The sequence below is a fragment of the Cupressus sempervirens genome, chromosome 9, assembly GCF_028749045.1.
Source record: "Cupressus sempervirens isolate cs-2001-9-10 chromosome 9, ASM2874904v1, whole genome shotgun sequence".
NCBI lineage: Eukaryota > Viridiplantae > Streptophyta > Pinopsida > Cupressales > Cupressaceae > Cupressus > Cupressus sempervirens.
The window spans coordinates 148,574,621-148,597,998 of NC_143126.1; the positions used below are offsets into that span (position 1 = coordinate 148,574,621).

Genomic DNA, 23,378 nt, shown 5'->3' on the forward strand with positions numbered 1-23,378 from the left:
ATGATTCAGTACAGTAGAAATTATGTGTGGAAGCATCAACCTGCTCCCCTGCAATCTAAAGCTGATCCCTCTAAAAATGTGGCACTACTAATTGTCCAATGCTACCAACTATACGAAATGAAGAAATAGATTCCCTTCCCACAAGATGAAGCAAATCACCATGAGAGCTCATCTCCATTGATGCTCTCATCTCCCCTGTACCTACTACATCCATAGCCTGGACAAATGTGACTGCTACATCATCATGTCCCTCATCCCCAACCGTAGAAGCAAACTCACCACTAACCACCACAATGTGCAAATGAGTTGGATTTGGGGCTAGTGTGGACCGAACATGCTCCGACTCCATGGTCACCTCATCCAGTTGTGACCATGACTCGTGAAGAGCCAACTGAGTACACTGAAGAGAGTCCACACTCACCTCAAGCCCCTGAATTAGCTCATCCACCTTCTCTTTCCCTAACAATGCCTCATAATAGGTGTTACCCCACTTCATAAGGTAATCCTTGTCAGCAACTAAGTGTGAGTAATTATGCTTCAACATCCTGATAGACTCCCAAAGCGCGTGAATCTCTTCTAGGGAGAGACTATTATCATCGTGCTCATATGACATAGGAGCACGCCAATCATAGCCAACATCTGACAGATAACATCATAATGCTCAAGAGCTAAAGAGATGTCACTATCACTCACCTTCAGCTGACTAGTCACATGATGCCTATGTAAGCCCTGCCTCCCATGTAAGCTCACTCCCTCACTATCTGCATTGTGATAGGAAACTGAATCAGAACTACTCACCATGTGTGCAAGAATTAGCTCATCCACCTTCTCTTTCCCAAACAATGCCTCATAATAGGTGTTACCCCACTTCATAAGGTAATCCTTGTCAGCAACTAAGTGTGAGTAATTATGCTTCAACATCCTGATAGACTCCCAAAGCACGTGAATCTCTTCTAGGGAGAGACTATTATCACTGTGCTCATATGACATAGGAGCACGTCAATCATAGCCAAGATTTGACAGATAACATCATAATGCTCAAGAGCTAAAGAGATGTCACTATCACTCACCTTCAGCTGACTAGTCACATGATGCCTATGTAAGCCTTGCCTCCCATGTAAGCTCGCTCCCTCACTATCTGCATTGTGATAGGAAACTGAATTAGAACTACTCACCATGTGTGCAATTTTCCTTGCACACATCTGTAACTAAAATACAACTAGTTGGTACCTCAACCAACACATCCTCTAAAGAAGCGGAAACCCTTGTTGTACAGTACTCCTTACATGACCCTATTTCCCCCTCAACAGAAAGTCCCTGTAAATCTTGATCTTGGGACCCATCCAAAACCTCCTCGGAGTCATCAATTGATAACTAGCAAGGGATATCATACCCGGTGCAACTCATAGCATTATCCAACAAATCATCAGAGGTGTCCATACTATTAGTATCCCCATCACTTGACAGAGCCTCAATTGTTGTCACCTGAATCTGCACACGATTACGTCAAGTTGTGAATTAGTAATGCTAGAGCATGATCCAACATCGATTGGCTATGTTGTAATACCTAGATCATCAATATTACAACTCAGTGACTATATATGTATCAGCCCCTCCTAAGGAAGATGTTGTCTCCCACCTTGGAGAAACATTGCGACAACTGACATAAATCTCTAATAACAATCCCCTCCTTAAGAGAGTCTGAACAAGTAGTGGTAACAATTGCCCCAATAGTCCCTGCTCTATCTGTAGTGACAACTTTGGAATCCTGAACTTGCAGAGGCTCAATGTCGCTATCCTTTACTGCCACTAACACTACCACATGTCCTTGAGAAATAAGTCCATCATCAATACTGCATATGGGATTAGTGGGTGCTATACTGAATGTAGGTACATTTGTCTCTTGAATGCCAACTGAAGAGAAGTCAAGCCTTCTTCCCTGCATCCTCATTGCCAGTCTATGCAAAGCGGAAACCATATACCCCGCTCCTCGGCATATCAACTGTCTCTGAATCTGACACTTTGGTCGCCAATCTCTGTTGATTAAGCTTAAGTCTTTCCTTACTTTTCCTCAAAGCATTTATTTTTCCACTATCTTCCACACTACTATTGATGTCAGTTTTGTACCACTACATAACATATAGCAATTGAACACTTGATATGAGATATCAAACACTTAATTCCTCTCTTGAAAAGTTAATACTCATAAAGGCATGATAATAACTCCATTGTTCCTTACACCTGTGGATACTAACTCAGTTATCGATGTGATTTGTTGGTAATCATGTAGGTGGCCTTATGTTGTTCATTCAAGGATGACTTGGGTTTTGGGATGATGGTGATGATTTTGTATGAATGCCAGATGATGTTGATGGTGGCGGTGATGGTGGAGTGTCTACCAATGATGCTTCTCCTTACTTCCTTCCTCAAAGCTCCAAATACTAAACTACTCACTGCTCTACTCCTACTCCTATGAATGGAAAGATTAGCAAATGGACAGGGATCGAATCTAATGAAAGCTAACTAGCGGCTCTACCTCCATAGATGCAATGATTCAAGGGAAAAGGACTTGTTTACCACACAAAGCTTCCTAACAAGCCGCTAGGATGCTAGTGGCCTAGTTATAGATCCCTATCAAACATCCACTAATATCACCATGCAACTATCCATCTACTCTTACTCTTACTTAACAACTTCTTGAAATAAAATCTACTTTAACAACTTCAAAGGAAATCTAATTCTAACTATTGGAAATTGAAACCATGCAATAACATCAAATGTTCTTAATCACCATGCAAGTCACAATAATGAGAAAGAAAAGCGATTTTGGCATTATCTTAAAAACAATTTTCTTTGACCCTTTACAAATGAGAGCAAATGACCTTATATAGAGGCCAAAAATTACAACCAATGGTACAGATTAAGAGGCAAAACCAACGATCTAGATTGGATCATATAAACCCTAATTAGGGTTGCCACCCCATCAGCCAATGAGAGGATGCCACCTCATCAGTAGACCAATGAAAAAAGGAAAAGTAGCAACCACTGAGAAGGCACCAAAATGGTAGCCAATCAAAATCAAACACCTATCCTACCCAAGAAGAAGGAGAATTTGCCACTTGGGCTTACATCAAATGATCTTCTAATATAGTTCTACCGCTTTCTTTCATCTATTTAGCCAAAGCAATGAACTTGGCTAGCTTGTCATTGACTTCCTTCATGGGAGGGCAAAGTGTATGTTTCATCTTGAGCTCAATTGAATTCATCATGTTGCTCACTGCTTGCAGTTTCTCATGATCTTTCTCATATTCTTTCGTGTATTTGATAAAGGCATTGAGGGAGGCAAGGGTGCCCAAATGTTTCTTCTTGATGGCAACCTTCCCCAACTTATCCAATTTTGATCCAAATTTTGTCTCATTGGCGTTCTCCTCTTGTCCACTTGAATTATCCCTTTGGTCTCTAGCCCCAAATATTTTCAAACCACTTCCTCCAAATTCGCTCTTCCTTGAAATTCACTCTTCCTTGAGATTCACTTTTCAATTTTCACTGCCTCTAAATCAAATAAAAGAGGTAGGACCCCGCATAGAATTGCTTTTGATTTTACACGATCCTAAGTTGCAACTCTAAATTCTTGCTTATAATCCTAGCCCAATCAAACTTTCTCTTTCCATTCTCAATTTTATCAATAAAATAATACATCAAGTTTTCAAGTTGCATACCTTGAGCTAAGCCCATGATCCGACTGAGAAGCACAATGAGATCACCATACTCTGATTTGAAATCCGACATGGTGAGTCTTGATGATCTGGTAGCTCCCTTTTTGCCTTTGTGTAACCAATTCGGCTTTAGATGAAAGAAGTAAGCCTCTTGGTTATCCTGAAATAACTTAGTTGCCTGGTCCATTATTATCACTATCATGCCCTTATACTAGGGGATATTAAATGTTTCTTTGACCATTTGTCCGCCGATGTTGGTTAACACTCTCTTCCCTCCATCAAAAATGATGGACTTGGTAACAATATCAAACCGGGATGCACACTCCATAACCATTTCTAGACAAGACAAAGTAGGAGGGAAGACCGCCGCGGTACAATTCCACTTTTGTAGATTTTCTTTGCCATTGGAGATTGCCCTTCCTTCAATCTATCCTTTAATTGCATCATGTTCACTGTACCGATATTGGTATCACTTATTCACCTCACTTTCAAGAAGAAGGTGGTCTTAGGCATCATGTCTTCCTTGTCTTTTTTAGTATTCATTCCCTTTGGGTTCTTGCTTGCACTGACATCTAACATCCTAAACACTTATTTCTGCCCCTTTGTTCTAAATGATATGGACTACACTTATCGATCTCCAACCTTCTTTCTATCGATGGAATCTAGCTTATTTCTACCTCGCCAAGTCCTATCTCTACACTTATCAATCTCCAATCTTCAACCTAGAGGTGGGACTACCACTTATTTCTAACTCTTCGTTACCTTAAGATGGACTACACTTATATCTCCCAACTTCAACCTAGGGTGGTCTAGCTTATTTCTGCCTCTCCAATTGTCCTATTATGAAATCTACACTTATCTCTCCAAACTTCAACCTATCAATGGAATGATGAAGTGGTGGATGATGAATGCAAGAAGAATATAAGGGAAACGAACCAAGCAAGAACAAGGAATATAATCCGCCTTTAAACCAATCTTCAGCTCTAAAATGAATAGAATTTTACCTTAATTTTGTCTTTACCAATAATCGGGCTCTCTTCAAATTCAGATCAGATCTCGGACATTTCAAGCCTCCTTGCAAATAATGATGCCCTAGCAAAAATCAAAATTTTTGACTTGAAATCGCCCACATTTTCCAAAATCAAACCCTTAGATCACATAGCCTCTTTACCAACAAAAATCGTCCAAATCTGAAAATTGAAATCGCAACCCTTGGAAAGAAAATCCAACCCCAAGAAAAATCGCCTAAGCAAGAAAATTTCAAATCTGCTCCAAAATCTGACCTAGGGCAAAAATTCACCAAAGATAGAAAAAGAAAAATGCCACAAGCAAGGAAAAAATAAATCACCTAAGTTTGCAAGCTGCCCTTCTAGAGAAATATCGCTCAACACATGAGGAGGAAGGTGGAATGAGGAGATGAGAGAGGGGGGAGCCCCTCTTATACAAAAATTTCCTTGTCCTTCTAAGCTGGCCAACTTGCCCTGGAGGAGAGCAAAATTAAATTAGCCCTTTATTAAAGGCCTAGATTTAAATGCCATGCTAAAATTACTTAGCTCAAAGTGAAATTAGCCCATTTAATTGCCGGTTTTGATCTAAAATTGCAAAATAAAATTAGGAAAGCCTTGGAGATGCCAAAATTTTTATTTAAAAATGTTTTAGCAATTAAAATATCATTAAAATTGAATTTCGCAAGCTAAAATCGATTTTCAATTTTAATTTACCAACTTCTTTCAACATTTAAAAATCTCCTAAGCAATATTTCAACCAATTTAATGAGATTTTGCAATTTAATCCACTTTCAATTTTGCAATGCAATTTTAATTTTTAACCAAAACAAATCATTTCTTTGGCATTCAAAATCGATTTTTCAATTTTAATTTCACTATCACGAAATTTCCTTTTTCACCATAAAAAAATTAAAATTTTCCAAAAAAATTAAATCTAAAAAATTTCATTTTGAAAATGGTAAAGTCTATACAATTATTTCCAATTTTCAAAATCCGTGTAAGTCCAAATTTTTTTGCAAATTTATCCTGTCAAATATTGTTCTAACCATCAAAAAAATGTTGTTTTTGAAATTTGTTTGGCCTAAGGATAAAATTACATGTTACGGAAAATCAAGTTAACATCAGGTGAAAAAACAAATCCAACCACATCCCTCCTGGCCTGAAGGCATCCAAGGTGTAAAATTTTCAAATCGAAAACTTTTGGACAACTCCGAAAAACTTGCCAAGGCAATCGAAAAAAAGGGCATCCCCAAAATTTTGGGGCAATGGTGTGAAAACCTCACAACATCTACTCTGTAGTCATGTCCCCACTCTAGCTCAGTCTAACAGAGACATGTGAGTCAGCTTATTATGGGGTCTTGTAGGCTGACAAGGTTGGATAGAGACCCAGTATGGTTATTCAGTGTTGGGGACTTAGTTTTCTGGTGGGTATTGATCAGTTGGGTGACGTTCCTTGTTTTAAGGAGGCAGTTCCTACATTTATGGGGTTCATTCCTACTTTTTAGGAGGTATGATCATGCCCAGGGCTGGGTTTCCATGAGATGACCCTTTGGATTCAGTTTCAGAGGGATAGGGCTTGTTTCCTAAATTTTAGGAGCATCCCTAGATTTTAGGGATGAGACTGCCAGTGGATCCTTGATTTCCGACTTCAGTCACAGACAGGTGACAGGATGATTTTATGGTTTGTGATGTCAGTTGGGCAATTTGTGGCTATTTGGGTTATATTTTTAATATTTCCTAAGTTAGCGTTTAATATTTAAATAAGGCTAAGTTAATAGCCATTTTGGAGTAATAAGGGAATTTTGGCCTCATCTGGATGTGTATCCCATGTTATGATAGCTCGTTGGAAAGGTCTTGAAATTCTCTAAATCTTCCTCTTTGGTCTCAGGGCAATTCGGTGAGCAGATTTATTACTATGGTGGAAAAGGTCATTTTCTAGTGACATGGTCACTTTAAAATAAGATTTAATTCATTTTTATAGCCAACACCAATTGGGGGTCACTTTAGGGTTCAAATTGCTTTGCAAGGGGTTATAAGGAGATGGGCGGCATTTCTCATGATTATGCATATTTTTCAAACACTTCTTTTCAGATTTGCTCTGCTTGAGCGATTTGCATTTTGAGACGCAAACCCCAGGGTAATTGCTGGCTGGGATGTAGCCCTCAGCAGCATTGGGTATTGGTTTGTCAGTAGTTTCAACAGTATTCAGGAGGAAGGTAGACGCCACTTCAGCTTGGGCCTACAGTTTGTTTTGTTGGGCATGTTCTTTGGCGTATGGAAGGTGAATTCTAGCAGCCGTACTTGCAGCCGTACTCTGTCATTTGCAGCACTTGGATACATAGAAAAATCGATTACTCAGCAGCAGAATCTTGCATCTTATCAGCCCATTTTCATCAGCCAGTTGTGGCGTCATTGTTAGAGGAAATGTATTGGATCTTTTATTTGGCTCTTTAATTCAGAGATCTGCCTAGTACGATTTGTATCAACTCTGACTTTGCTGCATATTGTTATTTATTTTCAGACTCTTTTCTTGCCATTTGTTACTTCTCATTTCTATGTGGAATAATCATCAAAAACACAAAAAAAAAACAAACTCTTTTGCATTTCCGTCTAGTTCTACAAGAAAACATTAATAAACAGGAAAAAAAAAAAAAATAAATAAATCTACAGCAGATTTGCAGCAGAGATCCATCAGGGATCTTTCATCTGCCAACTCCCAAAACTATTGGTTCTCCCATGTTTGTCCATAACTAGAAAATGCAAGAGTGATGGTCACTCCAAATACAACAGCAAATCTAAAATAATAAATTTTTTCCTACCCCATAGAATGGCAGGAAACCATTTGATACCACTATAAAGACCTTAATCTAGCTACAACTTGAACAATTCTAACTTCACCGATTTCTTTAATCAAATGGATGATTTGACATTTTATCAAACAATTAACAGACAACTTATGATATCATGTACACAATTCATTGGAATACAATATGCACTAGTTTAAAATGTCCGAACTTGTAGAACAATATTGAATGGTAAAAATCCTTCCAAACAATAAACAACTAGGGTGCCATTGATTTTTAATTGCAATTTATTCTACCATCACCATGACATATAAATAATGTAAACCCTTGCTAGCAATTCCATTGTTCACATCATTTGTTGAAGATATAAATTGAAATTGCTCAAACTAAATTTATTCAAAGAACCTGAGCCCAATGCAACTTCAACAATATATTGTCTTCAATGAATGAAAGGCAACCCTTCCCCTAAGTCAGAACTTGCAACAGTCAATGTTGGCCCTGTATTATTGACTGTAGCCCTAAAATATTGTAATGTAGGCCCTTTGTCTGCACATGGATGCCCAGTAGATGGCCAGATGCCTGAATTTATGAAATGTAGACCCTAAACTTGCAGCCATAGCCCCTTAAAAACATTCGCACTTGCATGTAGGCTGATGGTAAATGGAGGTGGATTATATAGGGGTGATCTCCAAGCACATACAACTCTCAACACTGCCTCCAATGATGCACAACAGCCCAATTGTGAACAGAGACACTTTCCAACTTTTAAATGTAGATAGAATATAATCACAACGATTTGTTAAACTCCACCAAGGCCACAAACTGCAACTTCTCATAAACAATATGCCATAGTAGAGATGTGAACAGTCACCATTAACTTCTTCCAACCATAGTAAACACAACTACAAGAAAACAATAATAATTCTCAGAATTATAACCCTTATACTTCAGCAAGGGCATAAAAATCAGAATCTTAGAATATGTCACCAATACCTGAAAAAGAAAATAAATATTCAATTGGATGCTTTTTTCATCAAATGGGCTCATTTTTATAATCTCTAGATAGCACTAGTTTCCCAAATGTAACTCTAATTAAGAAGATTTCTTAACACAACATCATTTTATAACATTAAATATATTAAAGTGCCACATAATATATTTTTATGAATTTCTTTTGGCTCCCAAAAATGACCTTTTCAACCATATCATTAAATTCTTACACGCAAGGCCATTGTTTTTTGTGCTCAAGATTTAAAACTTTTCAACCCAATTCCAACAAGCTATGACACTCAAGTGGCCAATAAACAATACCGACAAAATAACAACCTCAACATATTTAGATGAATAATAATAATTCACCCATCTTGTAAAAATGATTGAAGAAGCATCGAAATCAAAATCTGACAACACCAGAGTGTTTTTGATGAAGAAAGACGATGAATGAATTGGACGGGGTGACTTACTATAAATAGACGCTCCCTCCAATATTCTTGGAGCCCAAATCAAAAGCCTGAAATAAAAACTAAGAGCATCACTCAACTCCTCTAACTCAATGAGCTCATTGGAACCAACTGCTGACTTACTATAAATAGTGAGTCCTTTAAATGGAGCCAAAACAAACCATAGGCTGCTTGAAAGCATATAACCGCACAATTGAGACCCTCAAATCCCATTGTCTGCTCATAAGGGTTGCGATGATGAACTGACCAAGCCAAGTGCAGGAACCTGCTAAAAATGGGGACATTACACTGTGCCGCTAACTCTTGTGGATGCAATGTTTCATAACTGTTGTCATAAATATCAAAAGTGTTTAGGAAATCTCCATTCATGACTCTAATATCTTGAGTATCAATACCTAAGGTCACTCTCATAACCTCTGTGAAAACCCTAAGAATGATGTAGACAAAACATTGCCCAAGGCTGTCAAATTGTTTTCCAAATTCAAATTTGCATGTCTATCAAATTCATCATATAAATTTTTACGTAACTTATTGGAACTAGAAGACATAAAATCATTCGCCTTTGCCATGGGTCGAAGATTCAAGAAAGTTTTTAGCTTGTGAATCCAAGACTAAGTTGTAACCTTCCCACTCCACCAAACATAGGTAATGTGAATCTGTTGTTAGCATGGTTTAGATATTTATTTTGATCTCTCGGTCTTCAATCTCGCCTTTTCTTGTAATGCTCTCTCCTTTGACTTAGAAATCTGTCAAAACTTAGGTGTTCCCTAACCTCTGGTGTAATCAATTCACATTCAACATTCGCTTCCATAAGATGGTTTGTAAATGTTGCCTCTCCTTCTTCAGCAATATCATCTTCATGTTCATCCCTCCAAAAGGTAGGGCATGTAGGTCTATCAATTTTATGGGTGGGCGCTCTTTGTGCTATACTCCTGTCATCATCTAGCACTTGGTTTTGTCTGTCCTCTGGGTTCATTTGTTGTATCATTGTAGGGAGTGCTTGTAGAGCTTCAACTACTTATTTCTGCCAGTACAGAGTTGGCCAATAGTATGCCATACAGCCCAAGGTACATATCATGGATAAAAAATGTAAACTAAAAAGACCATAAGAGAATAAAAGGTTTCTCGATCTAAAATTTGAACGAATACATTCTTCAAGAAAAATTGTTCGTAAGCCTCGGTTTGACTTTTCTGGACAGATTTGTACTTGTGAATGACTAAACATCACAAAAGATATGGGAAGGAATACCCATATTTCTCTCATATTTTACAGAAAATTGGTTCTTGATAGAGAGAGGATCACATAAAATAACAACTCCGAAACATTCTACCTTTTTGAACAAATTATTATCAAGCTTGCTGTGCCTGAACTGAATCTTATGCAGTCATCCACTTCTATTGCTGTTAATCTTGACTATCCTACTATAGATGTCTTTCCAATGACAAACCCATCATAGAAACATCAAAAGGAAGGTAATGTACCATGCATCACAAGTTTAGTAGTATTTGGAATGAAAAGATAGAGGTGGATACTGGAATGTGAGTAGACAAGGGTTATTTTCTTCATAGAAATAAATGTAGCTGCTACCCGTTTGTTTTATAACACATTAGAACAAATGATACACAAAGATTTGTTCCGAGACTAATACCATATTATAAAAAGCAATTCTGCATTCAATTTAACATAGAAGCTTTATTGTTTTCAAAACCATCAACATTAGGAACTGGACATTTCTGTACAGTAAAACTAAATATTAACTTTCATACATACTCTTCGATTGCTGCCTGCAGAATAGCCCATGGCTGTACTCAACACTCCATCAATTCCACTTGCTCCACGGTTACCAGCAACTTTTATCCCTAAAAAGGGGAGTTGAGGGTCAACCATGTCATGCAAAAAATTTATTGGAAGTTTTGACCAGCCCAATCCATACATGTCTGCATCACGAATAGCCATGCTGTTGCCTAGAAAAAATACTGAACTTGGGCATAATGATTGAGACACCATCCGAGATACATATGGCTCAGTCAATGAAGGCTCTGCATTCAACTGGAAAGAAATCTCCCACCCAACCTGCAAATTTATTAATATGTCAATGTTAACAAAACTTTTCATCTTTCTTTGTTAAGACTGAAAGCTTACACCAATCAAATCTCATCTCTATTTCCAATTGGTTATAGACCACCAATTATTGCCCTCAAACAATTGCTTTATGCCAATGCAAGAACTTGAAAGCTTAATGATAAGCATGAAAGCACACTAATAATTTTCTATATAGCTACCAAAAACATGGAGTCATAAGTTAGTATGTATAAGCTTGTAGTGAACTGAAAAAATAGATCAAAACAAAGATAAGCTGAAGATTGTATGAACCATCTGATAGCTCCTATTTTCACTAAGCTTAAATTTCAAAATTTATGGTGAAAATACTGAATTAATGTTGTAATTGTTCGGGTTATATATTTTGTTTTCATTTGTAGAGGAAACCCTAGCATGTTTTGCCCTGATCCAATTATTTTGCATTCTTGTCCCAAGTGTAAAGTTTAGTGCCCTAGGGTTTCAAATTTATCCCACATTGCAAAATCTTCATAAAATTTGAGCTTAGGTCCCTCTCCTTGATCGGGATTTCATTTTGTGTTTTACATCATCTTCTATGATGTTACAATTAAAGGATAGTGGAGTATCACAAGGAGGAGTTTTCAATGTCCCAGTCTTAAGATAAACGTTTTGTCATGGTATCGTGGACAATAAAGTTTGTCTTTTTGATCATATGATTTCCTTTGTGTCGTATGATCGTATCATAGTTTGATTGGCTTTCTTTTCAGTGATCTCCGATATTATGACAAAGGAGGTTATCGTGGCATCGGGAACAATGAAAGGAGGTGTTACAATGTTACGAAGCAGCAGACATCTTAAAATCGTAAAGGAAATATTTGGTTGTTGCGATGCTATGGGATATTTATGGTCGTAAGATTGTAAGGAGATTGAAGATAGCTAAATAGTGATGGTGCATTGTTAGACAGGTGTCATTTTCCTGGTTGGCCAAATTGTGGTACGAATACCAGATGTATGCTTAGTCGGATCAATGAGACCCAAAAAGAATTTTATACTATTTTGAGTGGCATGTGGTGGTCTCCGACCTTACAATAAATGGCTCATTGTAGGATCTCAACAAATAAAGAATGTGTTTCGATGTTACAAGCAAGCCGTGATCATAGGATCGCAAATGAAAATTGTAAAGCCCGTGATGCTACGGTAGAAAGAGTTAGCAGTTTATCATAATATCGTAGAAGTTTGAAGGGTAACCAGAGATGTTATGAAATAATCAAGGTGACCGCGATCATAGGATAGAATGATGAAAAAAGTCAAGGTAAGATGCTACGCCAGTTCAATGAAGTTGTTTGCCGGGAGATTGTAGAAGAAGGAAAAGTCGGCACTGATGCCACGACAATCAAGGAATTGTAAGATCGTAGGAGAGTTTTGCCATGGTTTCCGATTGGTCAACTAGGGTTTTCCAAAGGGTTTTGTAATATCGAGAGACTGTTTCTTCAATTGTAAGATACTATGAGAGGTCTTTTCATTAGTCATGATCGTAGCATCATAGGCCTTATTTTGACATAAGTCACTTTTCTGAGCCGGAAGCAACAATGAACTTCTCGACCAATGAGATTTAAGCACAGTACAAAAGGTGCATAGTTGGACAGTAATGGCGATGCTCCCCTGAGTTGACAGTGTAAGTTGATATTATGTTTCAAGCATGTTAAAATCAATGCAAAGTGAATGTTGATTTGCCTACATTAAGTGGTAAAGATTTTCCTACTTTACAATTACAATTCGCCATTTGCAAAGAAAGAGAATTTGAGCATTTTCAGAGCTTCCAGCGCAATATAGATTATCATTTCAGAGTTTTCAGAACGGTTTCCATATCTAGTGTTTGCTAGCATATTGTCAAGATGTCTGATAAAGAGGTGGAAGAAATTCAAGCATCAAACATGAGAGCTGCAAAAACTTCAACTTCTAAAGGAGGGAAAACCAAACAGAAGAAACCAAATAGATTTGTAGAGGAATGGACAAAACTATTCCCTAGTTCTTCTAATGCTAATGCTGCAAATGATCAAGCCTTTATCGATCCATATGCCCTTTGCAGAGATGTTGTATGCCCTGTTGTTGGTTCGGAGCTTTTCAAGTATTTCTATTATAACAGGGAGAAGAAAATTCTTGTGTGTAACCCGTGGAAGAAGAATTTAGCCAAGTTGATTTTTCCAGAAGTCTTTGTAGATGTAGATTTGATGAAAGCTCTTTTTCGTTGCTACAACCTGGCCACTAAATCCTTTCATAGGAAAGATGGAACCATCCTCTACACTCTTGACCGGGAATCATTTATTGAGGCTTTTGGACTGGGTGGAGCTATGGGCCAGCCTGTAGATTTAAAGGATTTCCAGAGAAAATTTGAGGCAAATACCAAGGCTTATACTTGGAAATCTATGCTATAACATATTCCCATGGATTTAAAAGAAGTGGGTGATTACTCTAAGAAGGTAAAAAAAATGATGCCATTGTACAAGTTTAAAAATTATTTTGTGAAAACAGTTTATGGTGTCCACAAGGTGGTTGGCCTGGATGGGAATGATATGGTTTATGGAGCTGAATTCATAATTGCTAGAGATGTACAAGACTCCTACCATGGTGGGGAGTACGATTATGTTAATTACATTCTGGAGGTGATGAAAGAAAATATTGCCAGGGCTCAAAGTGGGGAGCTAAAAGATTTCACTTTCCATCATTATTCAATGTTGATGCACCTGATCCTCTACAAGAATGTAGGATATATAAGCTTTGATTTCATTGATCACACTTTTGATGCAAATGGAGTTCTACCAGTTCAGTTGTGGACACGGGTATGGGACAATAACTATCATTTTTCTGATTCTATCTCATTTTTTCAATAATTTTACTGTTGCAATAATGAAGATGCTAGATCCAGGTTACTTTAGGGCACCTGAGATTTTAAAGAGCCTTTTGAGGCCTGCCCTGCTTCTTGAGAATAAATGATTAGATCATAATTGGGGGGACATTTTGTTATTCCCAAACTTTTCTTTGATGAGAGTTTATCCCATATATTGCCAAAGTTTATCCCTCCTAGATTAGGTATAATTGAATTTATTTGGCAATTTTTTATGGTCAATAGGGAGTATTTGGGACCCAAAGTGCATATGGGCATTTTCTTGTGAAGATGTTTTAGGATTGGGGATTTTACATTTGGGAAACAAGCCCTTGACCAGATCCATACTTTCCTCCACCACTACAATTTGTCAACCGACCCTTATAGGATGTATGATCCTGATAATTGGATGAGAATCTCTGAAAGAGATGAGAATTTATGTCTTGCCTAGCACCAAGGAATTGCCACATGAGGAAGTTATTCCAAATATAGTTGCAGAGGGTGAGGCAGCTGATAGGCTAGCAAAGCTAGATGATGTTTTAAGGGTCGAAAATGAATTGAAGAGAATAGATCCCCAGTTTTTGGGATTTTACATGGATATTCCCTATCCTCAGAGGATCAGGAAGATGGTTACAGACCATGCTGAGATTATGGCTAAGATGCCAGAAGGCCCAATGGGAGAAAAACATAGGGTATGCCCAAACAGCCCTGAACTTGATGTAACTTTAGAAATAGAAGAAGAAGATGATGTCCCTCAACATCATGGGTTACAAAGGGAAACAAAAGACAGAAGATTGTCCATATCCCTGCAAAGGTGAAACATAGGACATTGCAGATTTTACCAAGCAATAGTCAGTATTTTGCAAATTTAAGATAAAATTATCTCCAAAATTGTATTAATGCAGCTGAGGGTACACTCACTGATTTAGAATTAGCAGCAGCAAGGCTGGATGATAGGATTATCCAAGCCCAATGGTTCCTGGAAGATGATGAATTCATCAAATCTACTAAATTCAAGAGCTTCCTGTACAAAATAAAACAGAGTGAGCTTGTATTAAAGATGAAATCAGGAGAATCTGATGAGCAGAAGTTGGAACTGGTAGAGAAGCTATAGGCCTATGATCCTGAAAGTGATGTAATGACTCTAAAGGAGGCTAGGGATCTTGTACAGAGGAGTGGCATGCTATTGGTGCCTGAGGATGTAGGAAAATGCCATTTCATATGAGCCATTTGGTGCAGATGGATTGTAGAGAGAAACTGGTTTCAACATTGACACAAAATCTCTCGCAGTTTGGTGTATGGCTCCTTCCTCCAATAAGCTAAAATTAATGGATGTACAAAGTATTGAACAAGGTAACATGATTGTATGGACCCTACATGGCACCTCTGGCACAGAGATTTCTAAGGCATTGAAACACTTTTATGAATGAAGCCAAGATAGAGGAAATAGAAACTAGACTTTCTAAATCCATACATGACTACATAGATGTGAGGAAGCTTTATGAGGATGAGCTAAAAAAAAGCCATGTGTAAAAGGAGAGAATTGTAGAGCTTGAGGCCAAGGTCCAAGCACTTGAAAATGAGGTTGTATCTCTCAGAGAGCAACTTACACAGGCAAAGTAGGTAGTTGCAGAACAGAGAGAAGAGCAAGAAGATCAAGAGCAACCAGCTAGGGATACAATTGAAGCCCCAACACAAACAAAGGATTTGGGCGAAGAGGAAACATCAGAACCTAGAAGAATGAGCACTAATGTTCAATCTACTCAGCAGGGAAGTGATATAAGGACTGCTGTCCTTAGGAATATGATGAGCCATAGAATTAAAGTTTCGAAAAACATGTCACAACAGGCTCACAGTTTTTATGTTTCTTTACAAAGTGCTGAGCAATTTTGCAATGAGCCACTTTCATGGCTGTCACCCACATTTAATCTTTGCGGGCCATATACTCAATTTTTGGAGAGGCTAATTGTACTAATGGCTAAAAAGTCAGATTTGCCTGATAAAATAATCACAGTGAAAGAAGGCTTGGAGATAGTAAAAGAATTAATTGGTTTCTTCATAGTAAAAGAATTAATTGGTTTCTTCACGGGGAAGTTACAAACTATACAAAGGAAGTTAAAAGTTTTATCTCAAGGAATACAACCCTGCATACCATCAATTTTGGATGTTGCTAGAATAGTGATAGACTAGGAAGAGTGGTCTAATTCTTTTGATAACATTTCAACTTAGGAGGCTACAGTATCAATTTTTGAAGATACTTATGATATTCCATATAATAAATTAATTGATTCCTTGTTTAAGGCAGAAATAGATTTGAATAAATTTATTGTTGAATCAAAAGTAGTCATGGATGCTAGGTGGACCAAAGCAACTCAAGATTTACAGGAGGTAAAAAATACAAAATGGCCCACAAAAAGGGAAATTTATGTTTGGGAGACAGTGGGAGAGATTAAAGCTCTGCCGACAGGAAGTAGTTGAGATATTTTGCATACAGGTCAGTGAAAGACAAAGAGGAGAAAAATCAAAGGCCTGATAAAAATGTTCTTTTACTATCTCAACACTTTTCTTTTGCTGATCAATTTTTTGGAAGAATGTTCTGCATACCTTTTTGTTCCCATCTTCCAAAGTTTTTGTATCCATTCTTATTTTGACATGTGTCCTCTCATTTGTAGCTTGTTGCAGTCCTATATATGAATTTCCAAGATGAAGAGTAGAGGTCAGTTGTTTGTAGAAATTTTTCATTGTCATGTATTATTTTGCAGTTCATCCAGATGTTCTATGGTTATGTGAATGAGTTCAGTTATAGCATACTTGAATACAAAAAGTGAACATTTGGTACCTAGGGCTTGTCTCTGTGTAATGTCCCCTTTTTTTAGCATTCATAGCATGATGTTGTCGTTAGCCTATTTCCCCACGGTCCCGTAGGCTAACCAGGACATTAAAGGGACTTAGAGGCCATTTGGCCTAGATAGTTTCAGTTGCAGGTCTTTCTGGGGGGGTTTGAGGCAACTTTGGGCATACTTACTATTTATAGTAAGTCATCTTGGGCATGGGCGAACATCGAGTGGCAACGGTATGTCGATGGTAATTGTTTAAAATCGACAAGAAGACTTGTTTATCACTGATAAGATTTGTTATGCATTGATAAAGCTATTTTATAAAGTTAAATTTAAATATTTAACTTTATTAATGCATAGAATATAGTTTATGGAAAATATTTAAATTAAAAGAGTCCCCTTTATTTTATAACACATTGGAGACATAAGTTACATAAAGGGAGTTATGTTTTATCCCACATTGAGAAAACGAAGGATGGAGCCCTTGTGAGAACACTATAAAAGAAATGGAAGAGCTTCTTTTAAGTATGCTTGGAAATATCAAAAAAATTGAAAATTTTTCTGAAGATTATGTCTCAATAGTTTGAAAGACAAAATCCCTTCAAGCTGGAAATCTTGATGCCATTGAAAAATATGGTCTTGAGATTCAACATAGTAGCAATCCGAAAAAGCAGAACCGAAAAAGCAAGCTGAAAAAGCAGTCCGTAAAAACAGTTCAAAAAGCAGATCCGAAAAAGCAAATCGGAAAAGCAAAGCAGGAGGGGCAGCATTGAATGAAATTATTACAACCATTTACAACCAGGTTCCTTTGTTAGTATTGCTTTTTTAAGTGTTATAAGTTTCAGCTGTAAGTGTGCATTATACCACCATTATCATTTTGTAATCCATGTAAATGCCAAAAGTCTTAGCCATATTTCATGAGCATTATATTAGAAATTTCATTGCAAATTAAGAAGATAATAGTTGCTGGTGTCATTTAAGCAATTTAATATCATTATTTATCAGCTAGTTAGTTTGCATACCAACTGTTCGTAAAAATGCCAATTGGCTGTAGGTGTTCATTTCTCATGCTTAGATCATATATATGCACTGAATATTGTCAAAATTAGTAGCACACTCATGTTAGGTCATTGTGTAGTCCATTTGGAGTCTTCTAGCACAAGATTCTCATTGATGCAAATTGAAAAAAGAGTCATGTAAAGCCAGCTGAAATACTATATCAGTCATACATCCCTTGCATGTGAATTGTTTGATGAAATTCCTTGAGCTTTCATCAGCATTTTTGAGAGCAGATTTGAGGAGGGTCATACAGTGGTATCAGAGCTTGCTTGCAAAGTGTTTGACGAAATGTCGAACAACTGAAATATAAAGATTTTTTGTGTTTGAAGAAGTTATAACCTATTGGGGTTATTACAGTGGTATTAGAGGAAAGATTCTTACAGTTATTAGAGACCTTGGCATAGGGACAGCGATTAGCAGAACAGAGGGCATAGGCTAAGTCACAAGGTTCGAGTTCGAGTTCGAGTTCGACAACTATAAAATTCGGATGGTGTTCGATAGCGACAAAAAATTTGAGAAAAATTCGGCATTAAATTCGCTTTATAGAATTTCTTTAAAATATAATATATGTAATAATTTATTTTTATTTTCTCTTTTCAATCAAAATATTAAAAATAATGCTAGTTTTATGAACATTAAATTTTTAATACAAAATAAATCACTAAACTCTATCTTTAAACACATAAAATGGAAATATATTAATTTTTTTATTTTGACTTTATAAAACAAAGTATAAAATTATGAAACATAAAACATAACATAACAAAGCGATACTTTAGTTATGAATAAACAATTTGATTTTTTTAATACAAAATAAATCACAAAACTCTATCTTTAAACACATAAAATGGAAATATATTAATTTTTTTATTTTGACTTTATAAAACATAAAATTATGAAACATAAAACATAACATAACATAACTTTATTTTGACTTTATGAAACATAACAAAGCGATACTGTAGTTTTACAAACCCTATAAACCAAAATTAAATAACATAACGATACTTTTGATGGCCTCCATTCCATTCTCGGCGCGGCAACAGGAGAAACCTTGGTTGTAGTGACGACGGCAAACAACTGTGCAGAATAAACAAACACCTTCCAGACACTGTTGTTTCATTGAGCCGTACGAATTTTGGCCGAATTTATACGATTTTTTTTTGAAATTTATATGTTCGCCGATTTCCGAACCTGAAGCTGGAAATTCGGCGAACCTTGTGACATAGGGCATAGGAACAAAATCAGAGAATGGAGCTTATGATGCAGATGATGTCTCGTCAAATGGGGTTGAACGCTAACATAGGTGGAGGAAATAATCAGAATGGTAACAATCAGAATGGGAATAATTAGGATGGGACACATAATGGAGGTGAACAAGTTGGAAACAATTTCGGTCATGCACCCTAGCAAGCTAAGACAGTGAGTTCGAGGCCCATGATTCCCACATTTCCTCCTAGAGCTCCAGAGCAGCCCGTACCAGAGCCCTAGATCACTGATATACAGGACCAATTGAGGAGAGATTTGGAAGCTGGAGGTCCAGATTTTACTGCTGCAATTACCTTTAGGGAGCATATCGATGTGCAGATGAAACATATGCCACGTGGACATGACAGGAACCAGAGCTATGAGCTACAGAAAAAAGTAGGGAAACTTCAGTTACCATATTATGATGGCTCGAGGAAGTCTACAACAAGAGCTTGGGTTCAAAAGCTTGACACATACTTTCAATTGAACCCTATGCCTAAGGAAGAAGCTATTAAGTATGCAGCAATTCATCTGGATGGGTTAGCACACGAGTGGTGGCATCATGGTATGGTCACTATGAGTCATGCACACATTACCTCATATGTGGAGTTTACGGAGAGACTGATTGAACATTTAGATAGGCCTACGGATCGTACCTTCCCTATGACAGGCAGAAACTTGTATGAGGAGTTTAACAGACATGCTGATTCAATACAGGGAGACATTAGCACATCTTCAGGTAATGGTTTATCTGCATCATCTTCATAGGCAGAAGGGGTTACAAATGTTGTGCAGGTTGAGCCAGTAGCATCAGAAGGTGATATCACAGGCACACCGGATTGTGTGATTGACACAGATAGTGATTCCAGTACAGTTGGGCTGAATGAAGTTACAACAGTTGAGGATACTGTCAAGTTTGAGGATAGTACATTTGATCAGCAAGTGAGCATTTAGGACTTTGCAAAAAATGAGTATCAAGCACAATTGGATGCTTCTTCACATGAGATAGAGGCTAGTAGCTCTTTACTTGGCTTGGCAAGCCAGCTGAAGACAAGGGACAAGAATATTGTCACGGCTTTATCTCATCATCACAGAATACATGGATTGATTCAGAATCACATTTGGATGATTCAACTGTAGGAGAGACTGAAAGGAGTCACAACAAGTTCTTCTTGTGACAACTTACAACAGATCAAGGAAGGCATGGAGGCAATGAAGGTAAGTTACATACACCTACTTTCAGATCACGATCATCTTCTTAATCTTGTAGGGATCTATTTAGATGCATTGAAGAAGAAGGAGGAGGAGGTTGACTGACTTTCTCATGAGCTGGAGGATACTCGGAATTCCTTGGTGTGTATTCAGTTGGCTCTCCAGGATTTTGAGAGATATGTGGACGAGCTTTGTCTTGAGGTGAGCTCAGTTCGGGAGTTAGCGCGTATAGCAGGGACTCAATTTTCTTTTACGGTTAGGTCAAATGTTGATGATTTCTCAGAGATGACAGAGTTCACATGAGAGTCCCAAGATCTGAGTAATATAGATGATAACTATTCTGAAGTTACTCCTTTGGACAGTGTACCAGGGATAGAGTATAAGGGTTCGACCAGTCGGCACAATCATGTTTCTAGTCAGTTGAGAGTTGGTGAGCGAGACATTTCTATCGCTTGCGAGAATTTTGATGTTGTTCGTCGGTTGTTAGCAGTTTATGGATGGGGTTCTCCTACTAGTGATGAGCAGGGAGGCAGTTATCTTTCCTTGACAGAGATCCACTCTTTATGGGAGGCTATCCAGATTTTGAGACAGAATTATATGCAGTTGGTAGCCGACAGAGATTATCTTATGGAGTGGGGCAGTACAACATATGACACATTATTGGTCAAGGAAGATGAGGTGAGTGAGCTTACTTAGCAGCTCGAGGTGACTTCTGAATTTCTTGAGAGTACACAGTTGGCTTTCAAGGAGTCACAGTTTCATTTAGCTAAGGTGACCATGGAGTTAGAACGACTTCAGTCTTTACTAGATTCTATACAATCACAGATCGTGGTGTCTAGTGATCCGCAGATGTCCATGGTCGAGGTTGATAGAGGTAGTGGAGATGAGGATATATCTGTCCACGACACTAGTATTGGCATATTTGGTCTGTTTCCACTGGAGGCAAGTTCAACTGAGTTGGGCGCTATAGCTGAGCACTGTGATATGTTTGACTTGGAGGCCATAGCGACTAGTGATGTTGTTGTTGATTTTGCACTCTTGGCTATATCATCCTCTGACTTAGCTGATGATCAGTCACAGTTGGTTGTATCACGTATGCAGGATGAGTCTTTGACTAGGATTGGTTCTTTTTACCGGCATTATACTCTAGGATATGTTCATCGGTTTTCTTTTGATCCATCTGTTGAGGAGTTGATGGCAGACAGGTTTGGTCTAGGCTCTCGTTTCTGCTATCTACCTTGTAATGACTATTCACCATCAGCAGTGCATGGGTGTTATGGTTATAAGATAGTGACCAGTGATTTGCAGAGTTGTGATAATTGTAGTAGGTGTCCAGCGTGTGGATTCTCTGTATTTGGTGCAATTTCATGCAGGAGTATTCATCGTTGTTGCAGAATTGTATTGTACATTCCACATAGGCTAGTGGGATGTGTTGATGATATTTACTATGTTGGCAGTTTGGGTTATCTACTCTACTTGGGTTCTGATATTTCGAGAGCTTGTTTCTCATGGGTTCCTGACTTTGGAGTTTGAGTGAGTTGTATTCGCCAATTTTATTATGGATTCCTCTTGGTTAATTTTCAGAGGTTGTTGCAGGAGCCTATCTTGACTGAGAGCAGTATAGTTCATAACTACATTTGGGATCCAGGTGGATTGATTGGGTTGTTGTTCGACCATTGCTTGGGGACAAGCAATTTTGGGAAGGGCGGACTGTAATGTCCCCTTTTTTTAGCATTCATAGCATGATGTTGTCGTTAGCCTATTTCCCCACGGTCCCGTAGGCTAACCAGGACATTAAAGGGACTTAGAGGCCATTTGGCTTAGATAATTTCAATTGCACGTCTTTCTGAGGGTTTTTGAGGCAACTTTGGGCATACTTACTATTTATAGTAAGTCATCTTGGGCATGGGCGGACATCCAGTGGCAACGGTATGTCGATGGTAATTGTTTAAAATCGACAAGAAGACTTGTTTATCATTGATAAGATTTGTTATGCATTGATAAAGCTATTTTATAAAGTTAAATTTAAATATTTAACTTTATTAATGCATAGACTATAGTTTGTGGGAAATATTTAAATTAAAAGAGTCCCCTTTATTTTATAACACATTGGAGACATAAGTTACATAAAGGGAGTTATGTTTTATCCCACATTGAGAAAACGAACGATGGAGCCCTTGTGAGAACACTATAAAAGAAATGGAAGAGCTTCTTTTAAGTATGCTTGGAAATATCAAAGAAATTGAGAATTTTTTTGGAGATTATGTCTCAATAGTTTGAAGGACGAAATCCCTTCAAGCTGGAAATCTTAACGCCATTGAAAGATATGGTCTTGAGATTCAACATAGTAGCAATCCGAAAAAACAAATACGAAAAAGAACTCCGAAAAAGCAGAACCGAAAAAGCAGATCCGAAAAAGCAGTTCGAAAAAGCAAATCGGAAAAGCAAAGCAGGAGGGGCAGCATTGAATGAAATTATTACAGCCATCTACAACCAGGTTCCTTTGTTAGTATTGCTTTTTTAGGTGTTATAAGTTTCAACTGTAAGTGTGCATTATACCAGCATTATCATTTTGTAATCCATGTAAATGCCAAAAGTCTTGGCCATATTTCATGAGCATTGTATTAGAAATTTCATTGCAAATTAAGAAGATAATAGTTGCTGGTGTCATTTAAGCAATTCAATATCATTATTTATCAGCTAGTTAGTTTGCATACCAACTGTTTGTAAAAGTGTCAGTTGGCTGTAGGTGTTCATTTCTCATGCTTAGATCATATATATGCACTGAATATTGTCAAAATTAGTAGCACACTCATGTTAGGTTATTGTGTAGTCCATTTGGAGTCTTCTAGCACAAGATTCTCATTGATGCAAATTGAAAAAAGAGTCATTTAAAGCCAGCTGAAATACTATATCATTTATACGCCCCTTGCATGTGAATTGTTTGATGAAATTCCTTGAGCTTTAATCAGCATTTTTGAGAGCAGATTTGAGGAGGGTCATTACACTCTGAGTTATATTATGAGTTTCCATTAGCATTTTAAAGATCTTAATAAGAAGGATTTCCCCTTAATTATCATTTTCTTTGAGTT

At 37.5% G+C, this 23,378-nt stretch overlaps 1 protein-coding gene across 1 annotated transcript in view; it reads right to left on the reverse strand.

Annotated features, from left to right (window-relative positions):
* Positions 1-23,378, reverse strand: part of PHYLLO (2-oxoglutarate decarboxylase/hydro-lyase/magnesium ion-binding protein) — a 327,122-nt gene that overhangs the window by 150,541 nt on the left and 153,203 nt on the right. The window contains exon 15 of the mRNA XM_089799357.1: positions 10,759-11,061. Coding sequence (XP_089655483.1) covers positions 10,759-11,061 — 303 coding nt within the window. The remainder of the gene's footprint in view (positions 1-10,758; positions 11,062-23,378) is intronic.